This window comes from Rhipicephalus microplus, chromosome 1, assembly GCF_043290135.1.
Source record: "Rhipicephalus microplus isolate Deutch F79 chromosome 1, USDA_Rmic, whole genome shotgun sequence".
Lineage (NCBI taxonomy): Eukaryota > Metazoa > Arthropoda > Arachnida > Ixodida > Ixodidae > Rhipicephalus > Rhipicephalus microplus.
Window position 1 is genome coordinate 18,905,531 of NC_134700.1, and position 19,329 is coordinate 18,924,859.

General features: G+C 46.0%; 1 protein-coding gene across 3 annotated transcripts in view; it reads right to left on the reverse strand.

Annotated features, from left to right (window-relative positions):
- The window catches only part of LOC119178160 (dual oxidase maturation factor 1), a 328,683-nt gene that overhangs the window by 57,928 nt on the left and 251,426 nt on the right, over nt 1-19,329 (reverse strand). For all 3 annotated transcript variants that reach the window (XM_075888330.1, XM_075888294.1, XM_037429336.2), the window contains one exon: nt 15,689-15,989. In XM_075888330.1, coding sequence (XP_075744445.1) covers nt 15,689-15,989 — 301 coding nt within the window. The remainder of the gene's footprint in view (nt 1-15,688; nt 15,990-19,329) is intronic.

Here is a 19,329-nt window from a genome sequence, read left to right on the forward strand (position 1 = left end):
AGTAATTAAGAAGGACCGAACAACGACAAAAATACGGATCGTCTTTGATGCATCGTCAAGCCAGAATCCAGGTGAATCCTGGGATGACAACTTGGAAAAGGGGCCAAACCTAAACCTTGACATCACAAGCTTGCTGATGAACTTTCGATATCACAAGATCGCTATGTCAGCCGACGTGGAAAAAGCATTCTTGCCGATCAAGGTACATGAAAATGATCGAGATTCACTGCGATTTATGTGGTGGGAAAGAATACCAAGCGAAGATATGCCAACCCCGAAGGTAAAAACATGGAGGATGACGAGGATTACTTTTGGAACTACACCAAGTAGCTTTCTTCTAGCAGCCACGATTCATCGACATTTGGATGAATTCGAAGAAAAATATCCTGCAGTTGTGGCGCAACTCCGGAAAGGAATCTACGTCGATGACGTTTTACTTGGAGCCGACGAATACTCGACGTCGACAAAGATATACAAAGAAGCATGAGATATTTTTCGCAATGCCGGAATGAATTTAAGAAAATGGATTTCAAATGACACCGAGCTAAGAAAACTCTTTGATGAAGAAGGAGAGGATTTGGATCGAGGAATAAGAAAAGAAAACAAATCAAGATTTTGGGACTGAAATGAAATTTCGTAGATGACCTGTTGAGCTTTCCCGACACTTCTGTGCTGTTCTGCGCGTATGCATTGCATTGTATGTGTGTTCCGTTTCTTGTTATGTGTAACTTCGAGTTGCTGCTCACAATAATACCGAGAAATTATCTCGAGACCTGTACGGTACTTCTTTTTCGCAAATAATTGTTTGTACTTCCACCCTGTAACGGCCCACTTCTGGGCTAACAGTATAAATAAATGAATGAATGAATGAATAAACCGAAGACGTATCGGTTCTGTGGTCTCTCTGGTCCTTCTGAAACACTGCTTCCTCAAAAATAAAATAATAACTAGGTCGTTAGCTACCTGGTGCAAAAAAAAAACAAGATGCAACATTTTTCCGTCAGTACTCCTCTCTCCACCCCCCCCCCCCCCCCGCACGCAGACACACCCACACGAGAGCTATAAGTGTCCAAGAAGGAAGAGGGGCTGTTTACGGTTGCGCACCTGTCATTCCACCTCTAAATGTCTCGGTGTGAGGGGGTTTGTCGGAGCAGTGAGGATATAATGTACGACTGGAATCAAAGATGAACATTCGATGTAGGTCGGCCCGTTTTGTATAGAAACTGAAGGAATGAGAACTCGAACCAATATATATTTAAGGAAAAAAAATCCGATGTTTCGAAGCTGGTCCAGCTTCTTTCTCAGGGGTGAGAGATTGGCTTAAAAATGTTGCTTCTTTTAAATATGTTTTGGTTGGAGTTTTCTCATTACTTCAATGTACGACTAGAAGTGGGGATGGTCTTAAAGAAAAGGGTTGCCCCAGTGGCTTTCGCAATAAGCTATTAGGCAAAGTATCTTCTCTTTTCATCTTGCTGTGTAATCTCCTTGCCTTCTCGTGACTCTCGGCTAAGCTTTGTTTTGTGCTCGGCAGCTCAGGGTGAGATGACTTTCCGCGAACTTTACCTGCTTTCCAAACCAGTTACTGCATGCAAGCTTCCCCTGAATGAATAAATGTGTGGTTGAAGAAAAGTAAAAAGACACCATCTTTCCTTGCGAGACCACGGCTCAGTCGCTCGAAGGGAAAGGAGAGAGTAGAGAAAAGAGTTTAGAAGTAGGTAAGAGGAGAAGGTTTGTAAGAACGTGACGGCCATGGCTGCTAGAGCATAAAGAGAATAGGGGCCGTCGTCAGGGCAGTCCGAGTCGTACAACTTGGAAATGTGGAGCTGCAAACATGTACGCAGATACCTATGATCATTCCCACGAGGAAAAAAAAAATGTTCTGGATCACCTTTCTTGGGCAAGAATACAGAAAACTAGCTAAACGAGAAGACTAAAAAAATAAAGAAATAACCGATAATCTAACCACCAATTGTCACCACAGCTGCGGAAGGAAATAAGTAAAAACGTAATCCATGACCTCGGCACCAGCGGCTACACAAAGGCATTTATTCGCAGAACACTGTGTATAAGAAAAGAGATGGGAAACACGACACCAATTGCACCGCAACGACGCCCCGTGTCGACCCAACTTGAGCTCACGAAACAGCGAACGGAGCACAATGGCAGAACACTGCAAGACCACTCGCAACAAGTTTGCCCCATACCAGTCCCGATGGCACGGTGTAGAGCTCGTAGCGTCGTTTTGTAGTCTTTCTGCACTCCTTGAAGCGCACGAAGAGCGCGAAAGCTTCGGTACGAAAAACCTGAGCGTGGAAACAACTTTGTCATCAAGCCTTTTGCAATGTGGACTGGATGAATGTAACGACGTGTGAAGGGCGACAGGACGTTCTTACCCGCTTCGAAGATGTCTATGATTGGAAAATTGTCTGAATGGGAATGAAAAAAAATCTACAAAAACACGGTCATTGCTATGTTGTGTCAGTAGAACAGAATTGCAAGCCTGTTGGAAAGAGATGGCAGCAATATCTGATAAAGAGATTCGAGAATTAAAAGCTTCTTTGATTGCCGAGAGGTAACCGAATTCTTCGACCAAGTAACAGAATTCTTCGACCAATAAATTTATTTCTGTGAGTGATAAAAGATCACGTACGACAAGAACGGTGCGTTTCTGCCTCCTTCCTTCTTGAAATATGACCGCAACAATTTTCAAGGTACCTTAAAATACGCCACCGCTGTTTAACTGGTAGCAAATGACATGAAAAAAGCCCATGGTCTGTGCCATCGCTACATTTGAACAAAACTTGAAATCCAGCGAGATGGCGCATTGCTATCGGGAAATTTTGAGCGCAAACTAATGCTTTCACACGACGTTCACAAGTATCTGTCCTGTCTCTCTCGTTGTTGTTAACGTCTTGTTTGGCGCTCGGAACTTTCCCAATCGCCAGAATTATTCAAGAAAAAACTGAAGTGGCATCTGATGGCACAAGCAGTTCAACGCAATAAAAAGACAAAATGGGTGCTCGATTGTTCGTAAATCGTGCTGCTTTCTCGTCCATGAAGCCACATTAATAATGAAACCGGAGCTTAGCACTCATTCTCCGTTGATTAGGTACATAATCATAGATCAAGCTCAGTGTGGATTCTGATGTCACGTAATAAATGTGACCTGGAGTGGCACATGCATCACAACATGCTGCAGAACCCAATTCCATGCCTTCATACCATCATGCTCGTTTAATATGAACGTTTATAAACTGGACTACAGAAACAACATTAAAGACCGAGAATTATTTAATTCTTCCGTTCGTTAGTAATGCACTTCGTTATGCATTCTTCTGTTCTCTGGGAGCAGGTCACATGAGTTTTGTAGCATGAATTAACATAAATTGCTGTTTCTATTTTACCACAGTCACCGAGTGGTGCACTCTATAAACACATCACCTGCATTAAACATTGTGTTAGCACAATGTATACAATTCCCAATTACATCGCAAAAAAAAACGTGTTTCACGCAAAGAATTTCCAAATGTTTCGTTAGATATTCAACCGCTAAAAATAAAAATAGCACCACCGTGAACGGACCAAATTTTACTGCAAAAAGTGCTTGAATAACTGCACCTTGCAGGTATGCAATATACATTGCATGAGGTTTAAGATGTGTGGTGACATTATTACTTCAGGTTACATTGTTTTTGTAGAATTATACCTGTGTCACACGGGCGTGCAAAAAATCTTTTAAGTAAGCGGTCTTTTACGAAGTTGAAAGACTTTTAACAAAGAGGTGTTTGCGGCGCAGACACACGGCAGCAACGATCTCCTTTTAGTGTTTTCGTTCGAAGACGCTAGCGAAAGCGTGGCGCTAGCAGTTAAAAGAGAAGCAATGAAAATTAAACGATGTATCACGATGTACAAATTAAAGACTTGTTGCATTGCTCGTTTCTTCAAATAAATTTAAGAATAAGAGATGAAGAAACACCAATGTGAATGTTTTTTGCACTAGATAAGGAAGCATTCCCATAACTAGCGACGTGCACAAGTCCATCTGGCACCGCTGTGCTTTTATTTACCGTATTTGTTTTTCGCTGCTCTTGACTGCTCTCGACACGTTATGAGCGACCGTACGGGAGAAAAAGCGAGGATCGCAAGCCTCACGGCCTGCCTTCTCGCTCTGGAAAGCGAGGCAGATGCTGCAAAAGCCGCCAAGGAGAGGATAAAGCAGCGCAAGACCGAGCGTCACCACGTGATATTGCCGACGCGCTGTAGCTGCATACGAGAGTAGAAAAGGAAATAACCATTAAAAGAGTTCATTACACCTTCTGCAGGATATGAAATTTGTTTTTACAAAGAGTTTTGGTGACAGAAAAATAAGCATTCGCTCTTTTTTTCCCACCACTCGAAAATTGCTGGCGCCCACAGGTTTCGAGGCTACTCATTTGAAGCCGTAAAAGAGATCGACGAACGCCGTTTACGAAAAAGACCGCTTCTGAAAAGGAGTTAGCTCTGTGCCGTGTGTCTGCTGTCAGGAACTCCTTTTTGGAAAAAGACCGCTTACTTAAAAGACTTTTAAGTGCCCATGTGACAGGGGTATTAGCTTTTTAGTCACGTTTACTATGCTTTTTAATGTCAATGTTTCACCTCATCAGTCATTTGGTGATGGTCATTTCATTTCCCCATCCTTAATGAGAGTTTTGAATAGTTAATATCCAAGCATTTTTTAAGGATATATGACTGGTTTTTATCAAAGGACCAACCCTAGAATGAGTTCCGGGGAGGGGGGAGATAGTAACAGTCTTATAATTTGAAAAATAAAATTTTCAGCTTTACAAGCCGGAACGTCAATACGACAACAAGGCACGCCATCGTGGGAGGTTTTAAATATTCGGAACCATAGGTCGGCAAAATAAATGGAGCCCACGTAGACTCACTCAGTAAATGTGCTTTTATCTTAGGAGTTGATATAGGGCCCATCCTATAGCCGGAATTTCGGTCACATATTAAAATATTTTTCTCTGCAAAACATTTTCGCAATAGACTGCTTTCAATGGAGTAAATCAGCCCGACATTTTTCGAATACAGCTGAGGTAGTCACCAAAACACCTTGGACGTTTGGCGTGGAATGACCGATCAAACTTTACTTCAATACCTATCACTTTTCGTCTCCACTGTCTCTTTCCAAGTTCGTGTTCTTCCTTTCTTGACATTCAACCTCACAGTAATTTAACAAATCCACATCATATTGGTTCTATAGAAGAAAACAGCTGGTGGTATACGCATCTCAAATCAAACTTGGGCGTGCACTTACACCCCATCTCACTGTTTTGTATCAATCATTTCAGCGTTCTCATTTCACTTACGGTATTGCCACGTGGTTGCGACGTCAAAGAAGATGGTACGTGGGTTGCTCAAGACGACACTTTTATTGAGTGAACATGTGCATAGGAAAGTGCAACCTACTAGGAATCCGTGCTTTACACAAATAGCGGTAATCAGAGCATTGGTCGTCGGTAATATGATCTGCGCGAAGGTATGTCGCCATTTATACACGTAGCATCCATGTCGTAGGTGTCTCAAGCTTATCAGAAGATTCTAAAATAATCTAGAGTTTTCGCAGACAGCCAAGCGTCCTTTGCGCAGGGCAACTGATTAATATGTGGTGTTTAACATTTCAAAACCACCATATGATTATGAGAGATGCCGTAGTGGAGGACTCCAGAAATTTTGACAACCTGGGGTTCTTTAACATGCACCCATATCACAGCACATGGATCTACAGCATTTTCGCCTTTATCAAAAATAAAGCAGCTGCAGGTGGGACTTGATCCCGCGACCTGCGGGTCAGCAGCCGAGTACCTTAGCTACTGAACCACTACGGCAGTGCCTTTGCGCAAGACAGTCACATAAAAATACAAGCGAGCGTGGCAGTATAATAATGTTGTGATAAAATTTCAGCAGATGCAACATGTTTCACTGTGGATGTCATTTTCCTACAGAACTGTCAGCGAGTGGCCACGCGTTGCAAGGTGGATCGACGTCTTTGGGTATTTTGAGTAGGCTAAATTTCTACCTAAAACATACGGCGTGATGACAGCACTCACGTTGACTGTAAATTTTAACGAAACGAAGTGCACACTTTGGTGGGAAGATATGCATATTATTAAGACGCTGTTGTGTATTTCTCAAAGGTCGAGATCCTCAATGGTCGAGCGACCTTTCCCTATTATATGCTGGGTGAAAGGAATATATTCATGTAATGTTTACAGCCAGCCTATAGACCGCAACAACTGATACTGTGGGCCGTCATCACTCCTGTAAGTCTATTTAGTGATGTATCCGTTACAGTAAAAAGTAACTAAATACCTCACTTGTTACTCAAATAAGAAAAAGGGGAACGTTTCACGGCTCCACGTTATATAGGTACATAAAAAAGGTAATGCATTACCGTTACCATAACCAAAAAAAAACATAATGAATGTTACCTCTGCCGTAGCTCTGGAGTCATCAGTTTTAATCAATGTGCCTTTGCTGCATAAACCCACAATGATAATTTTTAAATCTCAAATTTATGTTTCACACATACTAACCCATGCAAGGATTATACTCAAAATGCTCAATTAACGAGAATTATTTGTACAAATGTACTGAACCTTAGCAATGTTATATAGAAGCTTAATGATGCCTGCACATGTGATGGCTTCTGACTCTGCAGTGACACAGAATGAAACCATTTTTTTTCATTGGAGCATTATACACAGTGAGGTCCAATAATCTACGGTATTCACGAAAAAACTATCACTGAACTCTCAACCAAGCTCCGACATCGTCTGATAACGTCGACGTGGCTGTTGATGATTCCTCGTGCGTGCGCGGCGTGGACGCTGGCCACACGAGTACTGATGTTATCGTCAACAGAAGAGTGCGCGAGACGGGTTCCCCGGATAGCGTACGCTCTGTGGACTATGACTGTGCCGATGCTATCGGGAACGGTGAAGAGCGCGTAGACATGCGCCTCCCAGACAGCGTGCGCGATGTCGACTCCGGCCGTGTGAGGGTAGACGCTGATGTGATCGGTGCCAGTGAAGTTTCGCGAGGCCCGCGCCCGCAAAACTGCCCCGCTTTAGGATCTTTCGTCGGTGTCGGCGACAGCACGAAAGATTGAGCGCTTTTTACAGATGCAAGCGGTGCGGCAACGGCGCCAATGTTAGATGAGCCTCCTCCTTACTTGATATTAAATATGGAGTGCATGAACTCGCTCCTTCGACATATGCGTTGCGAGTCTTGTCACGGGCCAGCGCGAATAGTGAGGGGCGATCACGGCTACGGACTAGCAGTGAAGCTGACTGTCGTGTGCGACAATTGTGCAGCGATCGGGGCCGAATGAAGCTCGCCTCGAACTGACGGCAAGAAGACTTGTAACCCATTTGAAATCAACCTCCTGGCTACGCGAGCGATGGTTTCAACTGGAAACGGCCAAACAGCGGTCAATGACGTATTTGCGGAAATGGGATTGTCCCATCGTGGCATGCATCACAGCACTTTTCAGCGGCATTTAAAGCAGACTCTGGCACCTGCAGCCACGCAAGCAGCCGAGGTGGCTGTGAGCCAGTGCGCTGTGAAACTGGCCTCGTTGTAAGAGGACTTATGCTTCGGACATTGAGGAAACATAGCAGTGTCCTATGACGATACCTGGATGACCCCCGGCCACCCCTCACATATAGGCGTCAATGCGGTTATAGAGCTCTTCACTGGGTATGCGTTAGACTATGTTGTGCACTCTAACTTTTGTTTGGGGTGTAAAGTAGGACCAAAGCCTGATTCGGATGGCTACGCCGAGTGGAAGGTGACACACCAGTGTCTGAAGAATACCAACAGCAAAGCCGGTGACATGGAAGTGGAAGCAGTGCTCCTCCTTTTTCAGAGGTCACTTGATCAACACGGATTGAGATACACAACTGTTTTGTGTTATGGTTACAGCCGTACATTTGGTACCATCAAGGAAGCGAAAGTGTACGGCTCTATCGACATTGAGAAGGAGGACTGTGTTAACCATGTCCAAAAGCGCATGGGGACGGCACTAAGAAATTTAGTGCAAAAACAAAAAGGAGAGGGCAAGCAAAGCCTCGGTGGGAGAGGTCGGCTGACGAATGAGCTTATCACTCGGCTCAGCGCACATTGTGGCTGGGCACTCAAATCTAATGATGATATGGACGTCATGCAAAAAGCTGTAATGGCAACGTACAAGCACGTTACATCCACCGACGTGTGTTCAGACCACAGTCTGTGCCCAGCTGGTGCAGATTCGTGGTGCCGTCACAACGCTGCAAAAGCAAAAGGTGACCCAGAACCTCGACACCGCTACAATTTGCCAAAGGAGGTTGCCGAAGCAATGTTGCCAGTCTATACCAGACTTTCCGAAAAGGCCCTGCTACAAAGATGCCAGCGAGGCAAGACACAAAATTCTAATGAGAGCCTTCACTCAGTGATTTGGAGTTTAGTGTCGAAGGAGCAGCATGCTTCTCTTTTTGCCGTGGAAGCTGCTGTTGCAGAGACTGTGCTGCGCTTCAACTCTGGAAACCTAAATGCATCAGCTGCAATTCTACAGCAGCTAGACATCAACATATCCAGCAGTGCATCTTTGAGAGCAAGAGAGAAGGACCGCCGATCGACTGCCAGCTCAACAAAAAAAGAGAACCATCTGAGAATATGAGGAAGCTGGCCAAGAGAAAGAATAAGGATAGGATGCATCCAGATTATGCCCCTGGTGCATTTTCTTAAGCTTTTATAGGTATTTTCCCAATAAAAATGTTTTGCGATGTTTTTCCTTGTTTTCTCAAAACAGCTATTTCGACACATTTGTCACAATGGAGGATAAATAGCTTCTGTTCTATTTGAGCTATCAGCATAATTTTTGTTTTGCCAAAAAGATAAATGCATGCAGTAAGCAATCTGCCTATTTTCAGGGAAATATACATTTTGCAAATTTTTTCAAATGGGTCACATGTATGGTACGTGACAATGGCTTTTCTTTCTGTAAACATTGATGATCTCTAACTTTTGTTAAAATTCGCCTAGTAAATTGATTTATAGCGTCTTGCTATCCTTGAACATCCTAGATTGTTTCAATACTGTAACCATCATTTCTGCGTTTGCTGATTAAACGCTAATTTTGCTCCAAACAAAGAAACCAGCTTACGCAATGATAGCACAGTATATTGGGAACTACTAGCCCGATCACAAAAGTAATTACATTTTTGGAATCTGCACATCAAAATACTCAAACTGTGAAAATTTAGTTCAGATCTATGCATAAACAAAAAAGTCGCTTTTCAAGTGCAGCTTCCCCCCTTAACAATGAACCTATGGCCGACGTAGAACAGAAGACGAAGCGAGAAGATAACACTACGTACCGAGGCCTAGCAACAGCAAGTGCAGCCAGCGACAACGACCAGTATAGAGACCGACCACACCGAAGTTAAAAACTCCGCGCTGATCGCGGACAAAGCGGCTTTTGGTACGAACGAGCTGAAGCTTACGACGCCTCACAGTAATTTCGAAGATAGCATATCTCCAACTCGCTTGACTCGCACGGACGCCATTGAAAACCGAACAACGAAGCTCGCGATGCTCAACACTACATTGCTAATGATGGCGCGACTTCTCGAAAGGCAGTTGGGAGCACCGCCAGACACATAGAATGACAACGCCACCAGTGCTCAGCGGCAAATAACTACGACACCACATCTCACAGGAACACTGCCGACCTATTTGGGAACTGAATCAGACAACTTAGCTCAGTGGAAGACTGCTGTAGAATCAATGCGCGAGCGGGGCGCATGGACTGAGGCAGCAACAATCAACACAGGAATCGCGCGACTTAGGGGCCGCGCAGCGGCTTGGCACCAAACCACCGGGCACCTGCACGCCGACTGGACATCATGGGTGACAGCATTAAAAACTGAATTTGACAAGCCTCTCCTGTTCTGTCAATGGGTCCCCTATGTCAATGCATGAGCTCAACGAGAGAACGAAACTATGACAGACTATATGTACGCACGCCTCCAACGCATTCGACGAGCCTCGTATAAACTGTCCGACGACGATGTGGTCGACTGGCTTATACAGGGAGTGCGGTCAACAAGCGTAAAACCCATGTTAGCAGCTTTTCACGACCTGCGAGGCGAAACAATCACCAAGTTCTTGCACTATGCCCAACAGTTGGATAGACGAGATGTTGGAATCAGCGACGAAAAAAAGCCTCCGGCAGTCAGCAAATCGTCAAAGCTCAGCGAGGGAAATGCAGCTGAACCAACAACCACAACAACACCAAAGTATGCGCGCTTGCCGGCCGACACTTGAGCACGTTGCAAAAGGAAAGGACACAGAGCGATTGACTGCCCTGAGCTAGACACACGCACAGAAGATGAAAAAGCAGCAGCTGTGTGACGTCGCCAAGCGAAAAGCTCACCACAAGGCATCAATAGGGTCACTATCGCAGAGACGAGTGGGCGAAGGTTAATACTACTACAGGCCAGTGTAAATGACATCACGTCACAAGCATTTTGGGACACAGGCTCTGCAGTAACACTCATCAACGAGCAGTTTGCACAAAAGCACAATTTCGAGGTTGCTACTGACGTGGACTGTGTATTGGGTGGTCCATTTGGCAACTCGTGCAAACCAACCGGTGTGACTCAAGCGAGGATCACCATTGGTGATGCCTGTGCTACAGTAGAAGCTAAAGTGATCAAGAACCTTCCATACGAAGTCATGGTAGGCCTTGACTGGAGACAGGCCATTCTGGTTGACTATATTGAATGCTATGATAATGGCATTCACACTATTGAGTTCATACAGAAACTGAAAAAGAATGTACGTATATCAACCAGCAGTGACTCGGACACTCAACCGTCTATGTCAAACATCGTGACAGAACTGAGCACGGTCAACCTCGTAAAGAGCAAAAGCATCGAATACTCCAAAGAAATGTCGAGCCAACCAGAAGTCTACTCAACAGACGTCATCGAAGTGTGTGGAGCCATTGATGCGAAGACAACAGTGGTGCGTGAAGTGCCCCAACTACTATCAGCGGAAGAAATTGCCCAGTTGATTCAATGTAAACCTGTCCCCGAAGATTTCACAGAGAGTCAAACAAAAATGTTGAAAGCGTCTCTGCTGAACAACATTACTGTCTTCACCCACCCTAACAATGACTTGGGTCTGTGCACACACATCGAACATGCAATCGAGCTCACTGACCAAAAGCCGGTCAGGATGCAGCCCTACAGCACAAGCGATGCCAACAGGACGTTCCTCCGGGAAGAAACACAAGAGTGGATCAGAAGAGGTACCATCCGCCCTTCAAAGTCCGCCTACGCCTCCCCCATAATCGTTGTCGACCAACCACACCATGAGACTACACCGAAATGATTGTGTGTGGACAATCGATTTTTGAACGCGAAGACGGTCAAGTGAGCCTACCCAATGCCAAAATTTGACACACTCATTAGGAAAGTGGCCGGATCATGATATCTGTCAAAGCTGAATGTCAAGAAAGCCTATTTGAACATACCACTATGCGAAGAAGACATTTCTAAAGCTGCTTTCGTGACAGAACATTGACACTTCGAACCACTACGAATGCTTTTTGACCATTGACTGTGGTCATGTGATCATCTACATCGATGATGTGTGCATCTTCACTGACACTACTGAGGAAGACATTGAAGTGCTTAACAATGTACTGAAGGCTCTTCACGACTTGGGACTGCGTGTCGTATACAGCAAGTGTATGTTTGTAGAAAAGCAGATACCATTCCTTGGATTTCTGATATCACAAGAAGGAGTGACGATCGACCCTCAACGCATTGCAGCGATAAAGAACTACACGGCACCGAAAACAAAAAGCGAAGTGAGATCATTCCTTGGACTTACATCACATTACCGCAAGTACATAAAGGACTTTGCGAAAATTGCTCAACCACTGACACTTCTCACGAAAAAAGATGCCATCGTTCAGTGGACGCCTGAATGCCAAGGTGCCATGAACATGCTGAAGGAATGACTGACCGAGCCACCTATCTTGGCGACGTTCAACCCAAACCTGCCGACACAAGTACATGTCGACGCGTCCCACACAGCGCTCGGAGCAGTCCTTCGACAGAACTTGACAGAACTTGAGGAAAGGTCTTCGACAGCGACAGCCACAAGCATTCGACAGAACTTGAGGCAATCGCAGCTCACTGGGCCATAACCAAACGTTTCCACTGTTACCTGCAAGGACTAGAACATTTCGAGCTCATAACAGACAACTGGGCTGTTATGCACATTATGTCTAAAAAGAATCCCAACAGGCGATTTGCATGCATGGTCCTAGACCTGTCTACATACCATTTCACTGTGTGGCACACATCTGGCAAGACAAATACCGTGGCAGACACACTATCAAGAATGGTGAACGCAGTGTTTGGGCTGAGGGCAAACGATTCACATCTGTGTGAAGTCCAGCGCAAAGATGCAAAACTGGTTGCTATTATCAAAGACATCGAAGCTGCCACTGAAACGGAAAACCGAAGCAAAGCTGGCGAAAGCTACCAGATCGTTAATGGCATGCTCATGCACAGTATAACCCAACATGGGAAGGCAATAGAACGAGTTGTCGTGCCCAAATCACTACAATCTGCTCTAATGCAAAGTCACCACGATCATGCTGGTCACGTACACACCCTGCGAACGAAGTCGAAACTAGACAAACGTTACTACTGGCAGAATATGGACCAGGACATTGCAGAGTATGTGAGGGAGTGTCGGGTGTGTCAGAAGCACAACCATGCAACAGGTGTACAACCAGGAACTCTCAACCCAAGGGAGGTGCCACAAACACCCTTCCACACAGTGGCCATCGACCATGTGGGGCCAATCAACACAGCTGACGAGAACAAATATGTCATAACAGCTGTAGACGCAGATACGAGGTTCATTGTCACACGGGCAGTGCCGAGCAAGTGTCCACCACATGTGATCCAATTCATTAAAGAAGAGATTGTCACTAAATTCGGAGTTCCAAGAATCATAATCAGTGACAACGACAGTGCGTTTACGTCGAAGACAACGAGTGACTATCTACATCATCATCACATCGAACACACGCTCACAGTGCTGTACGCACCACGGTCTTGTTGAGAGAGCCAACGGTCGACTTCTCCCACCTTTACACAAGAATGTTAATGGAGACGTCGACCACTGGAGTGAATACCTTGCCAAAACCACCTTCGAAGTCTACGCACAGTTCCACGCTGGACTCAAGATTTCACCATTCGAACTGTTGTTGAACTACACACCTCGAAGGATAATTGACAACCAGCTACAGGTAGACATCCATGAGCCCCAACAAGACATCGAGATGGTCCGGCAAGAAGCGTTTGACAACATGACAGCCTACCTAAATGGTATGAAAACCAAACACGACCGAAAGCATCCGCCAGCACCCTATGAAGTAGGAGATGAAGCCTAGTACGAGACATCATCCAAAGCTGGGAAGAATGATCCTTGGTAAAATGGACCATACACGATTACTGACCGCGCCAAGGAAACTTTCACGATCACCAGAAGGAAGAACAATCGCACAGAAACAAGGCTGGCCAGCGCAACGCAGTTAGAGTGCTTTCATGAGAAAAAACAAGACACAACTGCACGATGACTCCGCGCAATCCACTCAAGCCCCGTTAGCTACTGATGACCGGCGCAGACTAAGAAAACCACCACGTTGGCTTCAAGATCTCGTCACGGATTAATAATGTGAAGACGCATTACTTAGGAGTCCGGGTGTGTTAGGCATTACATCCACTACGGACAGCTGGGGCCACCTATCGGGATGTTGTGCAACTATTAGCGGTTGAGGAGAGCGGCCGCAAGGGGGACAGGGAGAGGATGGTTGGGGCGAGTGTGAAGCGTTTCACGAGGCATCAGTTATTTATTCTCTTCGAATCGTTAATAAATCAGTTGTTTGTCGTTCAATCAGTCGTGTCATCGTACGCATCAACCCCTGACAGGGTCCGTCCTATGTACGCCTGACACAGAAGCCTAACTGATGTTGCATCCGCACACAGTCGCACCGTGCACGATTAAGGTCCCCTTTCCGTAGCTTGGGTCATCGCAGTTACATTGGTTCAGGTGAGTAAGGCAACAGGCTAGGTCAACAAACAACACAATTGCTACGGTAGCAATAGCGTGTAAATGTTGCTTAGAGGGACTTGCGCTCTAGGTAGATAACAAAAGGTTAGACGCTTACACCTCATTCCTTGTCATCCTTGGCTCACAGGGGATACCAGGTTCGTCCTTCCTGTTAGGTGGCCGGTGCAAGACAGAGCGTCCGACCGTTGGCACGCTAGTTTTCTCTGCCGTCCCAGTTTCCCTCTCCCTGACGAGAGTACGTTTCCTCACTGAGGGAGAGGAAACCCATTCCGTGCATCAAGAAAGGGGAATCGCAGGCACTGACCGCAAGGTGAGCCGTCTCTTCGCAAGAGGCTTCAATGACTCGTGTCTCGAAGGGATAGACATGCCCTCGCAGCTAGGCTGCCGTGCTGCCTTAAAAGGGAAAGGTTGGCTGGGCGCACATGCTTTCCCACAGACCAACCAGCATCGCTGTTTCTTAGGCTTTACCGGGCTAGTGTAAACTTCATTTTTATCGTTCCCACTACAAGAAATGTGCATGTAAGTAGACGATTAGCGATGGCTAGATTCTGGATAAGAGTTGGACAAATCACCCTGGGGGCTCTGAGAGACGTACTATACAACAGAAAGAAATGATTTTCTAGTAACAGACCGAACTGCCTATATAAGTAGGAGATAAGGACTTTTTGTGCAACATGTCCACAGCATCCTAGGCGATTCAATTGCTCATTACTACGCTACGTATATTTGATTTCAACATAATATGATAAACAAGTTGTAAGTTCTTGTCTTATTGCCTGATCTAGATCTAACACTACTCGTCATCATGAACAGTAATGTCACTTTAGTCAAGTGCTGCTAGTAGCGCTCGTTTCCGCCTTCTTTTCACTGGCGAACTTGGGCGAGTTTCAAAACTCCACATAAAATATCAAAGGCGGCTTTTTCGAAATCACAAAGTAGAGATGGTATCTTTGCAGAGAAATCGTCTTCACTTCTTTCATGAAACTGGACTGTCTGTATCAATGAAATAATAAAGATGAGTAAATATATATTATGAATAATTGCGATATTTGTTGAATTACCATAGTACGTGTTTCTCCAGACATCATGTAATGCACCCACTAGCGAAAAAGCAGCTATGAAGCAAGACAGAAAGCATGCCATTTATCTGATTTTTTATGCATTCTCAGGCACATTTCGCTGAAGCAAGCAGCACATAAGCTTGGTTTTCTTGAACGTGCGACGCCTAAAAACTACTAAGCACTTTTGTGCTTTGTACACATAAACAGTATGCAATTCTTGATCAATACCGATCTGCGTATTTTGCACTGCTACATTACGTAATGTAATACTTCTGTTACTACAAAAAAGAATTATTCGTCACTACATTCAATCCATCGACATGTCAGCCACAATGAGATTCCTCCACAACGGCATTCTTCAATATTTAGGATCTTTGATGGAGAACATCACTGTTGTGTTGAAGCACAACCGACAGAACCTAATAAATGTGAGCACTCACCAACAATAAGAGTGAGCCAGAAGTTCCATCCAAGAGATAGGCGCAGGAAGTTGTTCCCTTCAAGTGGTATGACGAGTGGCATCTCTGGTAGCAGGCTCCCATAGACGATGGCCGATAGCACCATCAGTGCACCGGTGAGCTGCGTGCAGTAGGCGCCATAGCGTGGAACAGCGCACAAGAGCACGTCGGCGAGCAGCCAAGCAGCGAATGCAGCCCACAGGAAGAGTTGTGTCCAGTCGCCCGCACGACGGTACATACGCCCCCATTGGAAACCGCCGGCCTCTTGCGTCCAGTAGGATGGCTGCGAGGGGACAGAAATCGTTTCAAGAGAGGTAGGTGTGTTTCGTACACACCGAAAGCGAGAATGTGTGCAGCGGAATACTCTGTTTCGCTCATTGTTGAACTCTTTATTTGTCGCGATCTCTTTGCTCTCGATTCATTCACTTTATTCATCAAACTCGTGAAACTTCAAGAAATAAGGAAACAATGCAGCACCTGGAGCAAACCGGTAATATCTCCAGGTGTCTAGGTAGCAGCAAACTACAAAGAAATTTTGATCGTAATGGCCAAACTCATCAATAGATATTCATGAACAATTACACCCAGGCATGCTGACATTGGACCAATCTTAGTCCAACTTCGGTTAATGTCGCCAGCAATATTGGCCCCATGTTGATAAATCACGCCTGCGTTACTTCGACCAAAGTTCATAGAACCTGTTCAATTGTCAAACCCTCTGCCTCCGCCATACATTGAAAGCGGCGCAAGACTTACTTCCGGTGTAGGTGGCGCTACTAAAGCAACAGGCTTTTCTCAGTAGACGATGCGGTGTCAGGAGACATGGCGTGTGCAGTTTCTCTCTGCGCAAATATTGAATTGCTTGAAAATGCAATGATGAGGACGACTAGTTTTTCTCGTTAGGTAATCGTGAAGGTCTAACACATTAGCAGGAATGCCTAAAAACCCGTTATGTGGTGTTCTATGTTGCGCAAATCATAGCAGGCACCTGGTTATGGGCAGATCGTGCGGCTATCAAGTTCAGCGTGATATGCATTAGTGGTGTTCATTGTCTAAGTGACCAGCTGTGACAACAATTTTTTTCAGCTAATGGGGAAGACTCCAAAGATTCTGGTAGGTTCTGTGAAAATACATAACAGCAGAATTTTGTTGGAACTGCATGATTTATGCAGTGAGATCTCCTCAGATCATTCTTATTACCCATTATAGTTTGTTAAAGGCTGCAAAAACAACTAGAAAACATCCCTTAACATTGTCAGGCGTATCGACTAAGTGGCCCAACACATTCGCAGAACTTGGTTGTGCCTGTGTAGAGACATTTTGGTAGCGATCAAGACCGGTCTGGGCTGGATTTTATCACTGGCTCATTTGCGAAAGTTGCGGAAAGGAGACAATCGGGCTCCAGAGCTTCAGCTTCGAACAAAATATGCTGCTCATACTTTTAACTTAATACTTAACAGCAGCTGCTTCTTTCGCAGCGAGCTAGGACACATTCAATGACTCAACACGTGTGAGAAGTTTTGTTTGGTGTAAAAGCATGGTGATAGTGTCAGATCTAGATGTCTATGCAACTCGCCCATTCGGTCGCTGGTTCAATCCTGGCCTTAGCAGTCGCATTTCGATGGAGGCTATGGTGACCCCGCTCCTAACTGCAGCGGACGATCACCGCGGGTTCACGCTTAGCGAGCCACAGGGCCGCTACTCCGTTTACTCGCATGTAGCGCACCGCTTCACGCGCGCTCAACTAATAAGGCGTTTAGCGCGCCGCGGCAGACAGACAGTGTTCGAATGCAAAAACACAACACTTTATTGACTCTGGTGGCACCCCGAACAACAGTACAACGTCCGCTCCCGGGACGCGGGTAGCAAAGGCACCCGCACGCGGACGTTCACAATAAGGGGAAAACCGCGAGCACGTTGCAGCTGGCAATGGCAAGCTTTGACACGCCGGTCGGGCAAAGGTCCCTCGCGGCTATGCTGCACACTCTCACGATGGCCAACGGGCCTGGTCGCGAGTGTTAGGGCAAACCTCGTACGCGTAGGCCTACGGCAAGTGCGGCTCGTTGCGGTACGACCACTTCAAGCACTAGGCACCGCTGTGGGCTTAGCGTTCGCTACCGAAGCTAGCACTCAAGTAAACACGCCTGCCGAGGTGCCCAAGGCCACTCCAGGCAGGCTACAGTCCGGCGATTCCCAAAGGGGACGCGGACGAAGGAAAACACGTGCTTACCCGGCGCCGACCAACGGAGAAGAGGGCGCTCCCTCGGCGCGCGCGTACTTAAAGTCAGATATCCTGTCATATATATCCTGTCCTGGCTTAAAGTCATCCTGGCTTAAAGTCAGTGATATCCTGTCCTGGCTTAAAGTCAGATATCCTGTCGGGGCCGGAGGTTAACCAAAAGGCAGTCGGCAGGTTAGCTCTGGGAGCTCACAGTAAGACTATACAAACGAGGCCGTACAAGGCGATATGGGTTGGGCTTCATTTGAGGCGAGGGAAGCACAAAGTAAAATACGGTTTGAGGAGCGACTTAGACATTTAGATGAGAAGAACTGGGCAGCCAGAGTACACAGGTACCTGTACCTGAAAAGTCTGGACACACAATTGCGGAAGAGGACGCGAAAGCTGGCGGCTAAATATAACTTGACCGCGGCAAATAAGCAAAGGGGGCCAGTTAAAAAGCAAGTGAGGGAAACAGAGACGCTCATGTGGAAAGAGAGGATGGAAAAGAAGGGATCGCTGGGAATCTACAAGGCAAGCAAACAAGAAATCCGGAAAGAGAACATTTATGACAACAATAAAGGTAGTGCGTTGCTCTTTGGGGCGCGGGCTGGCTGCTTGAGAACTCTAACTTACAGGAGCAAATATTCGTCACAGGATGAGACATGTGTGGGATGTGGCATAAATAAAGAAACAATCGACCACATAGTCATGGAATGCCAAAAGATTCAGCCGGATAGAAATGGGGGGAAAGTCACACTTCCTGAGGCGCTGGGCTTCGCGGTTGATGGAAGCATTAACTGGTCAGCAGTAGATATTACTAAGCAGCGGCTGGAGTATTGGTGGAGGAAAAGCAGAGAAGTCGATAAAATAGCATCCCAGCCAAGAGTAGCGGCTAGGCAAAATTAAAAAGACATCCGAGTTGAGGGACAAAATTTAAACTCGAACTATTAAGGTAGGCTAGATGACGCATGCCGTCACCCCGATTCAAAGGGGAGGCCTTTAATCATCATCATCATCATCGTACCGCGTGCCGTGCCCGCACGTGGCGCCATCTATCGCCACGTGGTGTTAACAGAGCAGGAAAGCAAAAGGGTGTGGCCGTGTGGCGGAATGCCCGCGAAATGGTCGCAGACGCGCCTCAGATCCCCACATCCTCCTCTCCTTAATTCACCCTATATACCGGTCTGCAAAGGCAGCCGGTCGTCGCCCATGCATGCAAAGGCGTCATGCAATGGGCAACAGCTAGCCTCAGCCTCGATCTGCAACTGCTGCGGAAGAAAAAAATAAACAACACAAGAATACACTTGACAAATACAATGGCTCCGCGGAAGAGGGGTAACGGGAGTTCATGATGCTCACGCAAGAGCGCGTCCACGGCTCGGAGGGGCAGCGTCACGTAATG